The 21,157-nt window shown below is 49.3% G+C and overlaps 1 protein-coding gene across 7 annotated transcripts in view; it reads left to right on the top strand.

Annotated features, from left to right (window-relative positions):
* Positions 1-21,157, top strand: part of ATP2C2 (ATPase secretory pathway Ca2+ transporting 2) — a gene marked incomplete at its 3' end in the record, with an annotated part of 89,288 nt that overhangs the window by 36,853 nt on the left and 31,278 nt on the right. For 6 of the 7 annotated variants that reach the window (XM_082366853.1, XM_082366857.1, XM_082366855.1 and 3 more), the window contains exons 4-10: positions 3,291-3,380; positions 4,640-4,675; positions 4,780-4,841; positions 8,733-8,841; positions 16,700-16,849; positions 16,936-17,004; positions 17,338-17,413. In XM_082366853.1, the coding sequence (XP_082222979.1) occupies positions 3,291-3,380; positions 4,640-4,675; positions 4,780-4,841; positions 8,733-8,841; positions 16,700-16,849; positions 16,936-17,004; positions 17,338-17,413 (592 nt within the window). The remainder of the gene's footprint in view (positions 1-3,290; positions 3,381-4,639; positions 4,676-4,779; positions 4,842-8,732; positions 8,842-16,699; positions 16,850-16,935; positions 17,005-17,337; positions 17,414-21,157) is intronic. The other variant, XM_082366852.1, reaches the window with a different exon arrangement.

The raw sequence follows: 21,157 nt of genomic DNA, 5'->3' as shown, positions 1-21,157 counted from the left end.
AATATCCATTAGGAGGGAGAATAAGATAATAAACCCCATATATCCACCATCTAGCTTTACTAATTATTCAACCCGTTTTGCCCCATTTTTTATCCCCCTTTTTTCACTACAGCATTTTAAAGCAAATTCTAGATACTGAATCATTTTACCATCTATACTTTGGTGTGTATCTCTGCCCTGGAGGACATTGTTCTTTTTCTCTCTCTCTCTCTTTTATTTTTTATTTATTTATTTATTTATTTATTTATTTAATATATATATATATTTTTTTTTATAAATTTATTTATTTATTTTTGGCTGTGTTGGGTCTTCGTTTCTGTGCAAGGGCTTTCTCTAGTTGCGGTGAGCGAGGGCCACTCTTCATCGCGGTGCGCGGGCCTCTCACTATCGCGGCCTCTTGTTGCGGAGCACAGGCTCCAGACGCGCAGGCTCAGTAGTTGTGGCTCACGGGCCTAGTTGCTCCGCGGCACGTGGGATCCTCCCAGACCCGGGCTCGAACCCGTATCCCCTGCATCGGCAGGCAGACTCTCAACCACTGCGCCACCAGGGAAACCTTTATTTATTTATCTTTGGCCGCCCTGCGCAGCGCGCAGGGTCTTAGCTCCCCGACCAGGGATCGAACCCATGACCCCTGCAGTGGAAGCTCGGAGCCCCAACCACTGGACCGCCAGGGAAGACTGTCTTTTTGTTTGTTTGTTTGTTTTTAACCATAACAACAATACTACTATCCCACTAAGACCATGAGCACTTCATTCACATCGTCCAGTGCCTGGTCCAGAGCTGGTTTTCCCCACATGCCTCAAAGGCACCCCTTCACAGTTGATTTGTTAGACTCGGGGTCTAAACAAAGCCCACCGTTTGCTTTTCGATGGTGTGCCCTTTAAATCTAATCCCTTTTCCTAATCTGTGAACTCGTGCCCATGGAATGGCTTATGAGATCCGTAAAATGGATGGATAGTTTATTTACATGTTGAAGACATCACCCTTGGGAAGAAGCCTGTAGCTAACTGAATAAGGTCCATCTCAGAAACTTTGACGCGGGTTTCAGGTTTTTGTGGGAGGCTCTTTCGCGAGTCTCCCGGGGTTGACTCCCACCACTGTGTCTTAGACCGGAGCACCGGGGCTTCCAGGCAAGCTGGCTTTGAGGTGTGGTTCTCTCTGAACGTGTGATGACCACCCCCTACCCCAGCCCAGCCCAGCCCTGCCCTGGCGAGGATCGATGGGAAAGCTTCCCTGAGGGCCAGCTATTGGATCAAGAGCCCTGATAAGAGGGACCATTTTCTGGAGCTCAGGCAGCCACGATTCCTGCCTTTGACTAGTGTTTATCCAGTGCCTTTTGTAATCAGTCTTGGTCCTTCTGGCTCCCATGTACTGAGCACCTACTGTGTGCCACCCACTGGGCAGGTCACTCTACCCTCCTTATGCCCTTTAGTCCTCCCATCAGCCGAGAGAGAGAGAGAGAGGCTGGAGAAGTCAGAGGCTTGCTCAAGGTCTGTCAGTGAGGTCATGGTGGAGACAGAGCTGGAATTCTATCAGATTCCTGAGCTCTTGCCTGCCTCCCCATGTGCTCAGACCCCCTTCTGGGTCCTGGAAGGATTGGGGACCCCAGGATGGGTATGGCCTGTGTGCTTAGGAAGATTACATTCTAGCAGAGAATAGAGACAAATAATTTGATACAGTCGCAGAAAAATTGTAGCTAAGAAGGTGAAATACATTCGAGTTGCTCAGTCTTGAGGAGATTCACAGTAGATGCGGTGGCTAACACCATAACACCAGGTGGCCCGTGAGCTGACCGCAAAGTGCCCTGTCCCTCATTCAGAGGAGTTAAAGCACAGCAGTTCTTGGGTGAGAGGCATTAAATCCCTTTATGTACCACACTGGCATGATGCTGATGTGCTTCTTTCCGTCAGCAGTACGAATCACACATCTGATCACATTTCCCTTTTTGCCTTTGCTGCTGGGAAGCTCAGAGCCAAAGGTACAGCCCCAATTTAAACCACCATGATTTGCTTATTGATATTTTGACTCCCACCCTGATCCTGATCTTTGGTCTACTCTCTCCGATCCTGTTTTTATATGTTTGTGTTTATGCTTCCTTTCACTTGTCTGTAACAATTGAAATGTATGTGTGAAATGAGACAGATACAGTAGTCCCCCCTTACCTGTGGGGGATACATGCCAAGACCCCAAAGCATGCCTGAAACAGTTGATAGTACCAAACCCTATATATACTATGTTTTTTCCTGTACATACATATCTATGATGCAGTTTAATTAATAAATTAGGCACAGTAAGAGATTAACAGCAGTAATGATAAAATAGAACCATTATAACAATATACTGTAATCAAAGCCATGTGAATTAATCTCTCTCTCTCTCTCAAAATATCTCATCATACTGTACTCACCTTTCTTTTTCTTGTGATGATGTGAGACGGTACAATGCCTACATGAAGAGCTGAAGTGACGGGAGTGACGCAGGCATCGTGACGTAGAAGGAGGCTTATCTGCTTCATGTCATCCTGGATCATTGAGCCACGAGGGTGTCAGTGGTTGGGTGCCAGGAGCAGAGGATGTGTTTGGTTGGGGATCCCAGGCAGGATGGAATGGGATAGCGCAGACTTCATTATGCTACGCAGAATGGCACAGAATTCTAAACTTATGAATTATTTATTTCTGGAATTTTCCATTTAATATTTAATATCTTGGGACCGCAGTTGACCGCAGGTCACTGAGACTGTGGAAAGCAAAACCACAGATAAGAGAAGACCACTGTACATAAAATAATAAAGTAAAAATCCTTTGGGAAGTTTCTGGAACACCTTTTCTCAGGAGGGACATCACTGGAGCTCCCAGAGGCAGTTACAAGAGTGGGTTGTTGTGATTGGGACACACAGGATTGCAGGACTGGTGTGGTGAGAGGGGACCCCTTGGCCATGCTGGACCAGGGCTGGCATCCCACCAGAGGGGAAGATTCTGACCTGGAGCATCGTGGAGATGTGGCAAAGCAAGACCAAGAACTCAAAGGCAGGGCCAGGGCTGGCGTCTTGACAGGGACAGTGTCAGGATGACCCCAGGAAGCCGATGTCAGTGAAGCTGCAGTGGTGGGTCTTCAGGCAGAAGAAAACCGTCGCGTGTTGGTGGTCCTCCTCTCCTAGCCCTCGGATCACTGTCGGGTTGGCCTGGAAGCGAGCTGTGAGTGTAGAGCTGACATTGCTACACGGGAGAAAGCCCAATCTCTGATCTCTGTGAGCCTAGAAAAGATCCCCCTACCCTGTGTTCATTTTTCAGTTTAAGAACCCCCTGATCCTGCTGCTTCTGGCCTCTGCCTTGGTGAGCGTCCTGACGAAGAATTACGAGGACGCCATCAGCATCGCCATGGTGAGTGCACCCCGTGGGGGGCAGTGCCCCCATCCCAGACCTGGCTGGCTGCCGAGGGGCTTGCTGCGTCTGTGCTTGTCTTTGTTATGCAAGGAAAAAAGAGTTTGGCAGTAGATTTTTTTAGAAAAAGAAAACACAACAGAAAGAAAGGACAGGAAAATCCACATCCTTCTCTACCCGCACGTGGGGAGTCCTGGTTCCTTGGCCGTCGCTCTCTTGGTGGTTACGCTGGTGGCTTCTGGTTCTTTGCCGTGGGGATCAATGTTGTAATGAACTCCTCCCCTGTGACCCCGGGTGGAATTGCTGGATCCTGGCTGTGTGCGCAGCACAAAGAATGATTGCTCGGGGGCTTCCCCGGCGGTCCACTGGTTAAGACTCTGCGCTTCCACTGCAGGGGGCGTGGGTTCGATCCCTGGTCAAGGAACTGAGATCCCACATGCCGTGTGGTGCGTCCAAAAAAACAAAAACAAAACAAGAATCATTGTTCGTAATCATTACACAGAGAGAACCGTTGGGCACCTTTTAAAAAAATGGTTTTTTTAATTTAAAAAATTAGCCGTTTTAAAGTGAATAATTCAGGGGCATTTACTATATTCACAATGTTGTGCCACCACCACCTCTATCTAGTTCCAAAATGTTTTCCTCACCCTAAAAGATACCCCGTTCCCATTACACAGACGCTCTCCTTCCCCACCCCCCACCACCAGCCCCTTGAAACCACCATCGCTTTCTGTCCCCACGGATTTACCTATTCTGGGTAGTTCCTATAAATGGACTCATACAGTATGTGACCTTTTAAATGTGGCTCTGAACACATTTTGATGACTTTCGTTCCTGCTTCCTTCTATCTGTCAAGTGCCGTCTTTTAAAATACAAAACCAGACTCCTTCCATGCAGTGGAATTCGATGCTTCTGTTCGAAAGCCTGAGGCTAGGTCCGCATCTTCTGATGTGGACTGATGTTTATTAGCTGCTGTTGAGATATAAACGATTATCTCTGTACTAGATGATCCTGTGTTGTAAGTGTATCTATGCTGAAAAATCTAGAAGGATAACCCCCAGATGTGAACCTCTAGGTGGCAGAGTTGGAGGTGCTTTTCTGGCTCGTCTGTTTTCTAAATTTCTGCACAGTGCTCTTATTTTGCAAGAAGAAAGGAAATAATATTTTGCAAGACGATGCCCTCTCCTTGCCTCCCCTGGGCTCGATCACCTGCTCGTTGGGCAGCTGGGTGTTAAGGTCCCCTCTCGTTTGCCCCCTAGGCCGTGCTGATCGTGGTCACCGTCGCCTTCATCCAGGTGTGTAATGTGTGTCCTGAGGTCCTGGGCGGGGTCACCCGGGCTGATGGGAGCTTTGTGGAGGCCTCCCTCTTAAACACCATGTTTAACATGCTTCCTGCCAGGAGTACAGGTCGGAAAAATCTCTGGAAGAGCTGACCAAGCTGGTACCTCCCGAATGTAACTGGTAAGTCAGAGACCCCCCTGGGACTTTTTGGTTCATCAGAGGAGCCAGTGGGCTGGTGAGTTTGACAAAAGTTTGACAATATTTATATCCTTTGTAATGTGATATGGGAGAAGCATGTCTTACTGGGGGTTAGGAAACCTGGTCTCTGCCCTGCCAGCCGATTGCTACATGTCCTTGGGTATGTCATTCATCCTCTCTGGGCCTCCACTCTGTCACTGGTGTGTAATCAGGGTGCCCAGCCTGGGGGCCACGGGTGACGGGAATGGCTTTGGGGAGAGGGTGGCCCACAAAATCTATGATAAAGTGTGCAAAACTGTGTGCGTTTTTCCTAGGGAGGCATTTGGAATTTTCACTGGATTCTCAAAGGGGGTCTCGGAAGAGGCTGAGAGGCGGGGCTTGAACAAGCTGAGGCATCAGAACTCTGTCTGAAGGGGGTAGACAACTCAGTAATGAACTCCGGCCATTTGCTCAGCTGCCCGCCAGCCTCTTTCCTGCCTGGACATTCCAGCTTTGCCATTTGGGTATCACACAGCCCTCCCCAAAGACATTTAAAAAGGAAAAAAGAAAGACAAAAATGTCTCCCCATTCCTCCTGGGCCTGTGTGCTTAGCGCAGTGCTGTGCCATAGGACTTTCTGGAATGTTCTATCATGTGTGCTGCCCGGGACGGCACCACTAGTCCCATATGGCTACTGAGGACTTCACCTGAGGAACTGAAGTCTTCATTTTATTTAACTTGAGTTCACATAGCCTCACAGGGTAGTGGTTGCAGTGTCGGACAGCTCAGCGTAGAGGATGTGCAGGGGCTGCCGCCATGGGTAAAGGGGGCCACAGAGGCAGAAGGGAGGAGGTTTGTTTGTTTGTTTGTTTTTTAATTTATTTATTTAATTTATTTATTTTTGGCTGCGTTGGGTCTTCGTTGCTGCACGTGGGCTTTCTCTAGTTGCGGCAAGTGGGGGCTACTCTTCGTTGTGGTGCGTGGGCTTCTCATTGCGGTGTCTTGTTGCAGAGCACGGGCTCTAGGCACGCAGGCTCAGTAGTTGAGGCGTGCAGGCTCAGTAGTTCTGGCTTGTGGACTCTAGAGCACAGGCTCAGAAGTTGTGGCGCACGAGCTTAGTTGCTCCACGGCATGTGGGATCTTCCCAGACCAGGGCTCGAACCCGTGTCCCCTGCATTGGCAGGCAGGTTCTTAACCACTGAGCCACCAGGGAAGCCCCGGGAGAATGTTTTAGGCTTGATTTTTTTTGTCCATTTAATTTTTTAGTGTATCAGTAATCCCTATGTTATTTTCCCTGTAAAAATGAAACTCTTTCGGAAAAGGCCCAGGTCTTCTCCCTTACCCCTGCTAGCATCAGTTGAGGTTGTTTTAAAGTCACGTGTCTTTCCCAAATAGACGTTGTTGCTCAAAAGAAAGTAACTGAAAGTATCTTGTGATCTGAGGTACTTTGGAAGGATTTAAACATACAGTAACTCTCTATTACCCGAAGGATAATTTGGGGGAAAGAACCTTAACGTGTATTTGGCAAAATGGAGCATAGGGCCGGGGGATAGAAAGATCTAGTGAGACAGAGTTCCACCTCTCATGGAAACAGCAAGCAAAGAGTGTGTGCATGTGTGTGTGTGTGTGTGTGTGTGTGTGTGTGTGTGAGAACAGGCAGAGAATAATGAGTAACAAAATAGAGACCAAAAGAGCACGATGTGAAAGCATGAGAGAGGATGAGTCAATTCTAGAAGGTTCATGGGGGGCGGTAAAAACGTCTGGGCCTAACGATCGGATGAACAAGGCTGTCAGAAATCCAGACGTGTGATGTGTGATGTAATCCTATAAGCAGACGGAAGCATCTATGATTTAAATGGCTTGATGAGCTGATCTTAAGTTTAAATATCAAGTCTTGGCCTTTTGGGTGAATAGTATGCATTATTGATGTCCCTGGAAGTCACTTCTGAAAGAAAATTTTTTTTGCAAGAGCAGCGGAGACGGACAGACTGGTAGAGTTGAAAGAGCACTGAAGGGACACAGCCTCACTCCCCGAGTCCCTGAGACCCGTGTCACAAGTCGGGAACGGCATCTGCCCTGCAGACCCTTTCTGCATTACCTCCATCCTTTATGCATTCACTAAATACTTACTAAGCACCTACTGTGTGCAGGGAGATATTGTTCCAGGCGAAGCGATGGGAAGGCCCTGGCCTTTGGGGCGCTCACATTTCTGACAGGGGAGGCAGATGATGAAGTGAAGGATGAGATGATTTTGGAATGTGGCAGGTGCATTAAAGCCAAAAAGACCCCCTGAAACCCAAAGCCACACAAAAATTAAAAGAAAGAGAACCTCACGGAGATGCGGTAGTGACCAGGGGAGGTGTGGGAAAGACCTTAAATAGCTGGCTGGCAGGCCACCCTGATCTGACATTTAAGGAGGAGCTGACCTTTAGGTTGAGGCCTGAGAAACAGCAGGAGCCAGCCATGGGAAGAGCTGAGGGAAGAGCAGATGTATATCTGATAGGTGCTCTTGGATACAAAACCCAGAAAATTCAGCTGTGCAAATCACAAGGAAATTGTGTTGTCTTATGGTAAGGGATATGAGGTGGGGGGGGACAGTGGGGTTAGTTAATTCAAGATGGCACCAAGGACCTGGTGCCTTTTATTTCTTTACTCTGCCATCCTCAGCTTGTTAGCTTTGTTCTTGGGCCAGCTTCCCTCATGATCCCAAAATGGCTGCCACAGCTCCGGGCATCACAGCCAGGTATAAAAAGGTCCAACAGAAGAAGAGGCCATCTGTGTGTGTGTGTGTGTGTGTGTGTGTGTGTGTGTGTATATACAGAGTGAAAAAAACTTTCTCTCAAGCCCCCAGCAAATATCCACTCCTGTCTCTTAGGCCAGTGTTGTAGATCATGCCTGTCCCTATGCCAGTCATGGCAGGTGCTGGGATCACCCTGATGGTCTCAGCCACTCAGGACCCACCCGCTAGAGCACTGGGCTGTGGGGAGAAGGGCAGTACCTGAATAAGATTGAATTCTGTTAACAGGGAAGAGGGGAATGTCTGCTCCAGCATTCAAGGTCAGCAAAGACCTTGAGACTAGAAGGAGTTGGGTGCGTTCAGGGGCGGGGCGGGGCGGGGCGGCGGCGGGGGGTGGGGGGGTGGGGGGGGTGGCAGGAGGCAGGGCCGCTGGGTTTGACTCCAAGGTCACTGGAGAGGGTTGGAGTAGGAGGAAGTTGTGATCCGATTTTGTGCTTTAAGAGCTCTCTGATTGCCACATACAGGATGAATTGAAGGAGGTCGGGGGGGGGGGGGGGTGGACACAGGTCCGTCTGGGAGGCTCCTGCCATGTCGGGCAAGGGGCAGTGTGTGGTGGGATTCCAGTGGGAGCCCGTGCACAGAAGCACGTCCGTGTCTAACGGCAGACGTCAGATGGCCGTGAGGAATGGTCCAGGCCCTGTGGGAGGGGGTGTCCCCAGCTTCTCGAGCACTTAAGATGCTCCTCCCAGCTTTGACAAGCCTCTGCCATCCCTGAGGTCCCGAGCCGGGCTCTGCACACCAGCGGGCTGTGTCCTCTGAGGACAGAAGTGCCGCCAGCTGCCAGCTTCATTAAGGAATCGCTTCCCTAGATCAGCAGAAGCTTCTGGAGGCCGTGTGGCCCAGTCTTGTTTCCAGGCAGAGTGAACAGTAGTCACCCCACTTTTCAAATGAGGCTCAGGGTCTCCTAGAAGCCATACACTTTCCCAAAAGTCTTTTAGGATAGGTGAATTTAAAAAATAATAAAACCGTAAAGGCACAAGGGTTTGTCCATAAGGGAAAGAGAAAGTATGTTTCTGTAATCTTTGCTCAAGTTTATCAACGTGCCTAAAAATGAGATGTCAACATGGGTGCTTTTGCTGTTTCCCATTTCAAACGCAGCATAAGAGAAGGGAAGCTCCAGCATCTTCTTGCTCGAGACCTGGTGCCTGGAGACATCGTGTCTCTCTCCATCGGAGACCGGATCCCTGCAGACATCCGTCTCACAGAGGTGAGGGGCCCCAGACCCTGGTCCAGGGGCCATGTAGACACTTAGCTTCTCGGAGGCAGGCGTTCTCTCTGTCTCGTGCACATGTGTGCACAGACACAGGCATGTGTGCACACAAACAGGAAGTTAGCAAGCAAGCTAATTTTAAGCGCAAAGCTCCTCCAATGGCATTTCACAAATTATTTATTCTCATTTAAGTATAAGCCTAACAAATTGTGGTTATGTGATTTTTCTAGTTTATAGCAAACTGCAGTGGCAGATTAAACCAGGGTGGGGCTGAGGAATGAGGGAAAAGTTGCTTCTAGAAACGGCCCCACTGATGTCAGAGAGAAACGCTGTCTGACTGCTTAATCACGAGGATGGGAACAACCAGTACAGCCATAAACAGTAGCACAAGCTTTTACAAGAGCACAGCTGGGGACGTCGGGTGTGGGGCAAGCTCTATCCCCAAGCTTTGTGGGTCTCAGGGTGTCACAGCTTCACAGAACATTTCCAGAGGCTCTCCGAGATAAATTTGATACTCGAGAAAAGGTTAAATCAAGTTCAGAGGGATCCGTTGATGGGAGTAATCTATTTTATGATCCCGGGAATACTTAAGAATTGTTCAAAGCTTTTAGTGATAAAGGGTTAAGCCCAGGTTATCAGCCTGATTTATATATTAAGGAGGACATGTTCTCAGGATCGATAGCAGGCTGTTTGAAGGGTGGCCTGGAGTGGGGGGATGGAGAGAGGCAAAGAGGCTGGGAGCTAACCCCTGGGAGCTGCGTTTACAGCATCCTGAGCCAGACTTTGAAGCAGAGGCAGGGGCCAGAGGGGACCCAGGCTTTCAAGGCCCTCTGCCCCTGGCTTTCAGATCTCCAGGCAGGGCAGGAACAAGGGTGAGCAGGGTGGGGCAGGGTGAGCAGGAGGTGCCCCGCACCAGAGTGGATTCCTCCCCGTCCGCTTCTCCCCCTGCCAGCATCCGGCCTCTGACTCCACATCCCGGGCAGGTGGGTCCCATTAGAGGAACCATTGTCGAGTGGCCAAGCCCCACCTGCGGGAAGGCTGGGGAAGCCAATGTGACATTGTCCACGCCTCCCCTAGGGGTGGGCTCTGCCCCACAATGTGAGGGAGTCCCCAGGTACGGGGTGGGGAGTCCACCTGCCGATAGGGAGGATACACATATACTACAGGCTCTACAGGGAGGCAGTGCTGCCTAATGGTTAGTGCCCTGGGGCTGGGCATTAGCCGGATCCTGTCATTCATAAGCTGTGTGACCTGGAGCAAGTTGCTTACCCTCTCTTTGCCTCGGTTTCCTCATCTATCAAAGCGGTTAATGTTTATTCCCACCTCGTGGGGTTCTCCTGAAGCTGAAACGCTAAGACCTGCTGCCTGCTTGTGCAGCACCTGATGGGGGGACAAAGTCACAAATATCCGCAATTGATTTTACTGTTGATCAGTACCAGGCTCTACAACAGTTCTTTGAAACAATTTTTTAAACCCCAAATGGCTCCTTTCCTACTTCAGCTGGTTTTCTTCCTGCCCCGCTTCTGTCAAATTAAATTGTACCTGGTCATTGCCACCTCGAGGACTTTTTTCAAGGCTGCCAGCCGCCAACACTCTACAGATTTCCTTTTTTGTCCTTTTGCAACTCCACTGAACAATCAGTAGCTTTGTTTACTCACAGTGGAATATTCTTATCTACTATTAAGCTCTTAATTGGTTCCAATTAATCAATTAAGCTATTAATTGGTTCCCTTGCATTTTTCAGCCTCCAGAGGCCGCCTGCATTCCTGGGCTTGTGGCCTCAAATTGCTCCAACCGCTGCTTCTGTCTTTGTATTTCTTTCTCTCAGACACTTCTCTGATCCTCCTCTTACAAGAACCCTTGTGATGACATTTAGGCCCTATCAGGATCATCCAGGGTAATCTCCGCATCGCAAGGTCATTAATTCAGTCACATCTGCAAAGGCTCTTTTGCCATTAAGGTAACACTTTCACACGTTCCAAGGATTAGGACTTGGGTGTCTTTGGGGGATCGGATGGTCGGGGGCTATTATTCAGCCCAGCACACTCAAAGCCCTCCTCTAAGCCTCTCTGCCCTCCCTCCCTGCCTCAGGGCACCCCTCCCCATATCCTCATCACTCATTCAGTTAACAAATATTTCTTGAGCACCTACTATGTGCCAGGAACTGTGCTGGGTGCTGAGGAGGCAGTGGAGAAAACAGACGAGATCTCTGTGCTCATGGGTTTATTGCCCAGAGTGACAGACAAACCACATCTACTCATGACAGGTAATGATTGCTGCAGGGGCTTGAGGGAAAAGCACCGGGAACTCTGGGTTTCCCAAACAGGACAGACTTGCCTGGCCCAACGCAGTCACAGAGGGCTTCCTGGAGGCAGTGGCTTTTGAGCCGTCCTGGAATGGACATGAATCAGCTGTTCTAGGCAGAGGAGGCCCAAGCTGTATGCCCAGCCCTGACTTAGAAGCCAGGCGCATTGATGCTTTCAACTGCCCGCAGTGCGTCTTCACGCAGGAGGGCCATTTCTGCCACCAGAACCCACTTTCCACCAGTATGACTTAGGCCTTCTCATTCCTGAGGTCTCAGCTCACTGACCCCTTCTCACTGGCCTCCCCTGACCCCTCTCCTGAGGCATCACCCCGCCCCCTCGCCCTGCGTACCTGCTGTTCTTTCCAATGTCTGTTTGCTTTCATGTTTATTGCCAGTCCCTCCACAAAGGCAGGGAGTTTGTCTGTCTCGGCCCTGCTGGATTCCCAGGGCCCAGAAGAATGCCTGGCCCCTCGTAGGAGATGGATGGACAGATGGACAGATTGCCCACCTCCATTCCAATACATCCAAATCCACACCCACCTCCGCACCTGTGACCCCTTCCCTTCCCAGCCCCGTGCCCCATTCTTCCTGCTTCTCTGGCCATCTGCCTTCAGAGAGGCACCTGTGTCTCATCTCTCTCTTCCTTTCCTCTTTTTAAGAAAAACAGACTATTTTTTAGAGCCATTTTAGATTTACAGAAAAATTGAGAAGATAGTTGAGAGGATTCCCATAGATCCCGCACCCTTTCCTCTAATGTCAACATCATAAATTAGTAGGGTACCTTTGTTACAATTAATGAACCAATCGAGGCAAGTTATTATTAACTAAGGTCCATACTTTTACCAGATTGCCTTAGTTTTTCCCTAATGCCCTTTTTTTGTTGTTGTTCCAGGGTCCCATGTTACATTTAATCATCATGTCTCTTTAGGCTCCTCTGGGCTGTGACAGTTGCTCAGACTTGCCTTGTTTTTGATGACCTTGACAGTTTTGAGGAGGGCTGGTCAGGTATTTTGTAGAATGTGCCTCAATCGGGACTTGTCTGATTAGACTTTTTTCATGCTTAGACTTGGGTTTGGGGGAAGAAGACCCTAGAGATACCGGGGCCTTCTCTTCACGTCCCATCAAGGGTGCATGCTGTCGCCATGACCCATCACTGCTGGTGTTGACCTTGATCAGCTGGCTGAGGTCTGTTTCCTCACGTTTTAATGTGTTGCCAATTAATGGGGTTCTTTCTGTGAAAGATCCTCATGCTTGGGCAACCGCTGCTGTCACTCCAGCTGGAACCTCCCCCCATCCTATCCATCCAGCATCCCCTCATAGGGTCCTCTCCCCAGGCTCTGTGTTCATGGGCCTCCTACTGCCCTGGAAGCTGCAGTGGCCCCCACGCCACGTGGCTCAAGACTAAACTCCGCCCTCTGACTCTTCACAGCCCGCCCTGCCCCACTAACCCCATCCCTAACTCTGCTGAGAGAACGGACGCCTGAGCTAAGAAAATGCACTAGAATTCATCTCTGACACAACCTAGCCTTTGGGACCTTGGGCAAGTTTCTTAAGCTCTCAGAGCCTCAGTTTTCTCATCTGTAAAGTGGGATCAGAGCAGCATCTTTTCCATGGGATAATTGTGAATGTTGCATGAGAAAATACAAGCACTCAGCAAACGTTTATTAGCATTAGCATACCATCAACAGCAGTATTTCTTCTCTGAGTTTCTCTTGTACTGTAACTTAGCACCATCCTATTTAGCACTTAATCACCCTCTGTTTGTTTCAAGAACTTGATTTCCAAACTTCTTGGAATAGAGTCTGACTTAAAATTCTTTGGGTGTATAATAGGCATCCACTAAAGTCTTGTTGACTTGACCAATTGAGAAACTGGGCGAGCAGGTTATATTCTAATTGGTGTTTCTTTAACCATCAAAAACCGATGGTTAAAATGAGTTCTGCTTATGAGGTTCTCTGTGTGTTTGGAGAGGTTAGGGTTGGAACGAGAAGAGACTTGGCGATCTTCCAGCCCAGTGTCTCCCGAAACTTACCCCACAAGATGATCCACATACTATCTCCCCCATTTGGAGAGTCTCAGCACCTATTTGCATAGTAAAGGCCCTGAAAAGTCCTGCACTAAGGAGAACCAGTTCACTGGCTTTAACTCCATGTTTCCCAAAATGTTTTTCACCATGGAACCCTTTCTCCATAGCGCACCAATTAACTCCCTGTGAAAGAGGGTTCCCCAAGACACAAGAGGGAAAATGATGTTCTAACAACTCACTCATCCATTGTATAAACGGAAAAACTAAAGCTTCCCAAATCACAGATATGCAAATATGATTTAAAAAAAAAATAACTTTAAGAAGTCTCTAGCCCTCGTGGGTCCACTGGGAAACCAGAATGGAGGTACAGGGGGGCTCTTGGGCATGCAGTTAGCATTCAGATAGTCTTGTACAAGTGTAAAGACTGGAATTAAAAACAGAACAAATAAACCTGTCTGCTTAGTTCCACTTGCTGCCCGTTGTCTCCTTGTTCTTTCTGTCTGGCTCTTCTGTCCATGCCCACTCCCGCCCCCTCGTTGAGAGCCCTGCTATGCTTCACTTGGCCTTTATTCCTTGGACTGTATGCTTCCCCTCCCAGTGCAACTGGCCTGCCTCTTCCAACGTCTAACATCGTTTTTTTATATCTCCCCCATGTCCATCCTTCTCTGCTCAAGACTTTTCATGGCTCCTCATTCCTTACAAGGTAATTATACAAATTTCTTAACCAATGCCAAACACAGTTGGGTTCCAACCACACCTTCCATACATCCTTGCTTCAGTCATGCTGGTCCCCACACGGGTCCCCAGGTGGACCAAACCTCCTGTCTCTTTGCCTGTGCCCTCTTCCAATCAGTGCCCCTGGAGAGCAGGGCCAGCTCTCCTTCCCACTGTGGCTTCAGCACCTGGGACAGTGCCCACCTCTGTCTACTCCCAAGAACCTGTCCCCAGAGGGGGTGAATTGGCACCAGTGCTCAGCGCGTTGGGCTTCTGTCCTTTTAGTGCTGGTGGGTTGCTGGGAAATGAGTGGTCTTTTCTTTACCTCCCCGCATCTCTCCATTGCTCTGATGAAGCTTGTTATTACTAAGTTCACCCACCGGCAGTTCTCCAACCTGCCTTCTTTTCCATCCCTAAAGACCTGCCTGATTCTCCCACCAAATGTCTGCTCATCCTTCAAGGCCTGTTTCACGTCCCAGATCCTCCAGGAAGCTCTCCAGCTCATCCTCCCCACACCAGACACTCCACCCTCTTGTTTCCCAAACCTTCTGCGGCAGACTAGATCTGATTAGGACAGCAGGTTGTTCTAACTACGTCTCTCAAACTCAGCCAGTGGAGGGGTTCCCTTCCAGTGTTGTCTATTATTTTTATTACAGTGTTACTTAAAGGTAACAAACATCAAGCTAGGTACAAATTCCTTGTGCTTCAAAGTAAGTAAGTTACAACTTATTCCTGTTGTTATCATGTCCCATTAGACAGTGTCTTGGAAACTAAATCTCTGCTTGCCATGGAAATGCGCCAGTTTCTGCTGCCTGGGGCCTGTGGAGTCAGCAGCGGGTGGTGCTGGGTGACTCACTTCTCCCATTTCTTCTTTCATTGTGGGTTAGGAGCTGCCCCATGAGCTCATTTGATGTCCTGGGGATAAAAAACACAAACACAAACTCTAGATCAGTTTGTAGTTGTGTTTGTGGTAACAGATTAAGGTAGATCGATGGGCTTGAACGGGGATTTATTCCTCTCTCACATGATGAGAGCCCGGAAGTGGAGTGTCCAGAGACAATAAGGCAGCTCCACCATGGAACGAAGGACCTGGGTTTCTCCCAGCCCCCCACTCTGCGCTCTTGGGGTGTGGTCATCCTTTTAATGCTTGTAAGAGAGCTTCTGGAGGAGCTCCAGCCATGAAAACGATGGCCCAGGCGGAGAGAAGGAGAAAGGTGAGGGAGGGCAAAGAGGGCCTGTCAGCCCAGCCACCTTCAGAGATCTTCCCCAAGACCACTCATCCCATTGTCCAGACGGGGAGACACCGTGAGCTGCCAGGGAAGCTGGGAAACAGGGTTGGGGGTGCGCTGGGGGGCACATCATCGCTCCCAGCACCATGGGGTTCTGTTAGGAAGGGGGACGGGGAGATGGGCATTGCTAGGCAGGTGGTGGCCCCTGTCAACCTTGGGGACTGGGGTCCCCTGGCAGTGTGCCTACTTTTTAAAGACTGTTATTGAATTGTAAAATTTGGAAATTACAGAGAACTCACAGACCCCTATTTGAGAAACACTGATCTAACTGTTCTCTTGTGAGTTTGCAGAAAGATGGCTTCTCTCTCTCATTTGCTCTTTTTTGCTTAAATGAGAAGGTCCTTAGGGGCAGAGCCCACCCTGATGCCTTGCATGTCCTCCGTGGTACCTGGCACAGTTCTGGCCACAGGAGACTCACCTCTTGAATGATACCTACTGGGCCTGTGGTCAGTTTTGCAAGGTGGTTAAGAGTGCAGTTTCTGGAGCCATCGCCTTGGTTCAGACCTCTGCTCTGCCACTAACTAGCTATGTCAACTTGAGCACATTTCTTAATCACTCCATGCCTCAGTTACCCCAAATGTAGAGAGGAGAAAATAATAGCATCTTTCATGGAGGCTGTGAGGATTGAGAGATAAGCCTTGTGTGGGACTTCCCTGGTGGCACAGTGATTAAGAATCCACCTGCCAATGCAGGAGACACGGGTTTGAGCCCTGGTCCGGGAAGATCCCACATGCCGCAGAGCGGCTGGGCCCGTGCGCCACAACTACCGAGCTTGTGAGCCACAACGACTGAGCCCGCGTGCCGCAACTACCGAAGCCCGCGCGCCTAGAGCCCATGCTCCGCAACAAGAGAAGCCACCGCAATGAGAAGCCCGTGCACCGCAACGAAGAGTAGCCCCCGCTCGCTGCAACTAGAGAAAGCCTGCGCGCAACAACAAAGACCCAGTGCGGCCAAAGATAAAAAATAAATTTAAAAAAAAGGGATAAGCCTTGTGAAGTGTTCCGCGCTGGGCCTGGCGCATGGTAGGTGCTCTGGAAGTGTCACCCTGGAAACGTCTGGGTGTGTGTGCGTATCTGTGCCCGCGTATGTGTTTTGGGTGTTGACATGACCTTAGGCGGTCACTGCGTAAGCCGGCTCCCTGCTGCTCAGACTACACAGATTGTACGGGACCTTCCAAGGTGGGTGGGATGTGGAGCGTTAGGGGAAAGACAGGATGCTCTGAAAGGGATGTTCTAATTTAACCATTGCCTAAGTTTTTAAAAAATATTTTATTAAAATTTAAAATAATGTTAAAATAGGATATGAGACCTTTATGCTTTCTGAAAGGGCCGTACATTCAAAGCTTTTCTGTTTCCTGGAGGCATCTGAGGCTGTGTTCTGATACTCGCTTCCTGCTTTCAGCACGTTCCTGTTTGCTGTCTGTTGGCAATGACGCTAAGGTGCTAGACACCATTCTGGGCTTTGAAAACCAGCTCACAGATGGGAGAGCGGATGCCACGCCTTCTCACTTTGCTCCCCCAGGTCACAGACCTCCTGGTGGACGAGTCCAGTTTCACGGGAGAAGCCGAGCCAAGCAGTAAGACGGACACCCCGCTGACGGGCGCGGGCGACCTCACCACCCTGAGCAACATTGTCTTCATGGGGACCCTGGTGCAGTACGGGAAGGGACAGGTAAGCCCCGGGTGCTTGGGGGCCCTGGCCTCCCTCACCTGCAGGCTTTCAGCCTCAGAACTCAGTCTTCTCTCTCCTAAACACAGGGTGTCGTGATCGGAACAGGAGAAAGATCCCAGTTTGGAGAAGTGTTTAAGATGATGCAGGCTGAAGAGGTGAGGGCAGTGGGGCTTTGGGTTTTTGTAAGCTGGGGTTTGAGATGATTCTCAGCTGGTGACACCAGCCCCGCCTACTCCTTAGGAATAAGGATGATATGATTAATGTGAGTACACTTTTTCAAAATTTTTATTTTAAAACATTTATTCGGATCTTTGTCAAGATATAACTTACGGTGACATGCACAGATCTGAACTGTAGCAGTCAGTGAATTTTTATATATGTGTCCTTGTGTAATCATCACTCAGCTTAAGACATTAAAAAATCCAGGCAGAAGCCAGGGGACACTGCTGGGATCTCATCTAACAAACCCATTGTTCTCATCCTTTCAGACGCCTAAAACTCCTCTACAAAAAAGCATGGACAAACTGGGGAAGCAATTGACACTTTTCTCATTCGGCATAATTGGTGGGTGAAGCAGTTTCTGCACGGGGTCCCAGAGGGGGTGGGGTGTGTGGAGGGAGCCGTCCTGAGCACCCACCGCTGTTTCTCAAATACGCTGCTACTCACCTGGGTGAGAACTGGGGTTTGGGGTCAGAGGTTCTTGGACAGTAACAAGAGGTTTCTCCATCAGAACAAGCTAATGGCTGTAACAAGCAGTCCCCGCATTTTAATGGCCTAAAATGGTCAAAATCTATTTCTTGCCCCCACCACAGTCCATGGGCATGTTCCTGGTGAAATGGCTTTCCTGGATAGCTCACCTCCAAACACTGACTCGGGGGCCCAGGCCCCTACCGTATTGTTGCTCTGCCTTCCTGCAGGTCCTGGGAGGCCATAATTCTGTGTAGCCAGCAGGTAGGGAAAGAGAGAATATGGAGGCTTGTGGGGGGAAGTTTTTAAGGCAGGGACCAGGAAGTGATGTCATCAATTTTGCCTAGCCTCGATTGGCTGGAGTGAAGTCACATGGCCTACCTAACTGCAGAGGAGACTGGGAAATGTAGTCTGGTGGTGCACCCAGCCATGTTTCTATTCTACTAAACAGGTTGTGCCTGGGCTTGTGCGTCCTGGCCTTTGGCAACAGATCAAACAGCATCCACAGGATGCTGCAGAGCTAAATTCAGGTCTTACTCCTGAAGATCCCCATGGGGCTGCCCTGGTCCCTTCACCTGCTCCTTCCTGCTGTCTCCAGCTCTGGTTTTGAGTCTGTGTCCTTCGTTCCCAGCTTTCAGGATCAACCAGTGCCTGGGCCACTGTAGATTCTCAATAAATGTTGGTTGAATGAACGAGTGAATAAAGGAACAAACCAACCAACTACTGCTCATAGCACGAGCAGTGATGGGAGGAAGTACTAGAGAATCTGGCTAAACTGTAGAGCCGATAAAGTTCTTGGGAGAAACATCTGTCCCTCCTAGCAGCAGTTTTGTTGTGCTTCTGGGCATCTAGATGCATTCATTCATTTAGTGAGTATCTTATGACATGCTAGACCCTATGATAGGTTCTGGGGCCACCAAGATGAGTCAAACACAGCTTCTGCCCTTTGAAGGACCCCGGGGAATAGGAGAGAGACACCTGAACAAATACGAAATGTGAAGACAGCAGTTAATTTTGCATGGGAGAGTTGGGAAGGCTCCCAGGAGGAGGTGACATTAAGTTGGGTCTTGCAGGATGGGTAGGAGTTTGCCAAGTGAAAAAAAAGAGATTGGAATTCCAGACAGAGAAAAGGGTAGATTCAAAGGCATGGAAGGTATCTCCCACTCCTTCACAACTTGTAAGAGGTGGTAAATTTAGCAAAGTGTTAAGAGGATATGGTCTGAAGTCAAAGCTCTCAATTCTGTCATGCTGGGGACAGACCTGCCCACCCTTTCCTCCCTGGCCACCCCATCCCAACCTTCTAGTATCCAGTCTCCTGTCCAAATGTCAACTTTGGATTTAGTGCTCAGACTTTGCTCAGTCAGTAGTTTTACTGTTTTCAAGTAGCTCTATATCCTCTTCCCTCCTCTCCACCCTATTTTGTCCTGGAGCAGTTACGGAAAACGGGTTTTATCTTAACCTGCCAAGTCTGATCACAGCTAAGGGGGCTCTGTGCTTGTGAGAGGATTTGGAGGCCATGCTCAGGCTTGGTGGCAGAGAACTGTGATGGATTAGTGATGTCTGTCATGGACGCAGGAGGGGAAAGTGGCTCTGCGTCACCGTTCACCTGCCATCCTCGGGGTTACATTGATCAGGCTTCTGGGGTAGAATGGATGCCCACGCGGCCCCAGCTGGCCAGAGGACCCTTTTACACTCTGGAGCAGGGGATGGAAACTGTGACTCCCAGGCCAAATCGGGTTTGCCACCTGTTTTTATGTGGCTCACAAGCCAAGAATTTTTTTTACATTTTTAAATGACTGAAAAAAATAGAAAGAAGAAGAATATGTTATGACACTAAAGTTATATGAAATTCAAATTTCAGTGTTCACAAATCTGTTTTATGGGCACACGGCCACACCCATTCACGTATTATCTATAGCTGCTTGCACACTGCAACGGCCAAGTTGAGTTGTAACAGACCATATGGCCCATAAAGCCGATGCGATTTACTATCTGATCTGTTATATGAAAAGCTTTCCACCACCTGCTCTAGACATTGGGGTTGCCAGAAGGAGACTGGGCCGTAATAATGGCCCCAAGAGCAAATACCAAGTAGATGTGCTTCAAGGCACATTGTCAAATAGATGCTCTTAGCAGGCCTTTCCACAAGATGAAATTTGTTTAAAAAAAAAAAAAATCCAAGTCAGAGGTCCTGCAAGGTCATTGCCTCGTATAAGCCATTATTCCTCAAGTTAAATTAGAAAGTAAATTAGCATGTCCATGGCCAGGCCCATGACACCATTCAGACGTTTTCTCTTTTTAATGAATATTTTAAGAATTGCTCTGGCAGAGTGGGAATTTTGAACCCTCAGAGGGTTCAAGGAGGAGATTCAGGGGAACAGCGGGCTCCAGCGGAAAGCGGTGTTTGCCACTTTCCATGGTGTCAATACTCACAGCCGCCCATTTCAAGCTACCAGTGCAAAGCTACTGAACGTGGATTTGGGAAGAAATGAGCACGGTCAGCTCTTGTGAGCCCCGGTGAACAAGCTCAGCCTCCTACTGTAGGGAGGCCCCCAGGGTAGGGGCGGGTCCTGGTGGGTGCGGCCCTGCCCCTATTTTTAATAGAGTTCCCTCCCCACCCCAGTCTTTTGCATCTGGGTTCATTTGGATTGCAGCTAAGATTTTATTTGACTACTGAATCCTGTTGCTAATCATAGTATGAAAATAGGGACTTCCCTGGTGGTGCAGCGGTTAAGAATCTGCCTGCCAATGCAGGGGACACGGGTTGAAGCCCTGGTCCGGGAAGATCCCACATGCCACGGAGCAACTAAGCCCGTGCGCCACAACTACTGAGCCTGCGCTCTAGAGCCCGTGAGCCACAGCTACTGAAGCCCGTGCACCTAGAGCCTGTGCTCCGCAACAAGAGAAGCCACCTCAATGAGAAGCCACCGCACTGCAATGAAGACCCAACGCAGCCAAAATTAAATTAATTAATTAATTAATTAGAAAGATACATAGGATGAAAATAGCCCCTAATAAATCACATCTTCTGACCCCCCTACTCCCAACACACACGTACACATGCACACCGCTACTACCCAGCAGAAAACTTGCCCCGGCTCCCCTTTCCCTGCAAAACAAAGCTGATGCTTTTCAGCAAGTCTCCCAGGACGTGTCAACAGGCGACTCCTCTCACCTCACACATTTTTCCCTTCACCTGTCCGGTAACCGTGGCCCCAGCAGTTCACGACTGGGTGTTACTGTGGGCCAGGAGCCGTGCTAAGCACTCCAAGTGCATTGTCACATCTTACGTCCTGAAGCAAGTCCTCGAGGAAGACGTGGTCATTGTCCCCACTTTACAGATGAGGAAACTGAGGCCACGCCTGGCGGCCCCTGAACTTTTCCCCATTGTCAGAACATCTCAGCACGTTCACGGGTCCCAGCGTGACTCATGCCACTCCTGTGCCCGGAGGGTCGATCTCTGACTGACTGTGTGTCCCATGCATAAGCACAGTGCCCGGCGTTTAGGAAACGTCGGGTCAACGATGACGAAGGAGAAAAATGGAAAAGGGATGTGTTTAATCCTGAACACGCAGGATAAAGCCAGTCGAGAGACAGCGGCCCATCTGTGCGTCATGGGGG

This window comes from Balaenoptera borealis, assembly GCF_965194805.1.
Source record: "Balaenoptera borealis genome assembly, chromosome: 19".
NCBI classification, from domain to species: Eukaryota; Metazoa; Chordata; class Mammalia; order Artiodactyla; family Balaenopteridae; genus Balaenoptera; species Balaenoptera borealis.
Note: the sequence above shows the minus strand (reverse complement) of the source record. Positions and strands in the feature narration are given on the sequence as shown.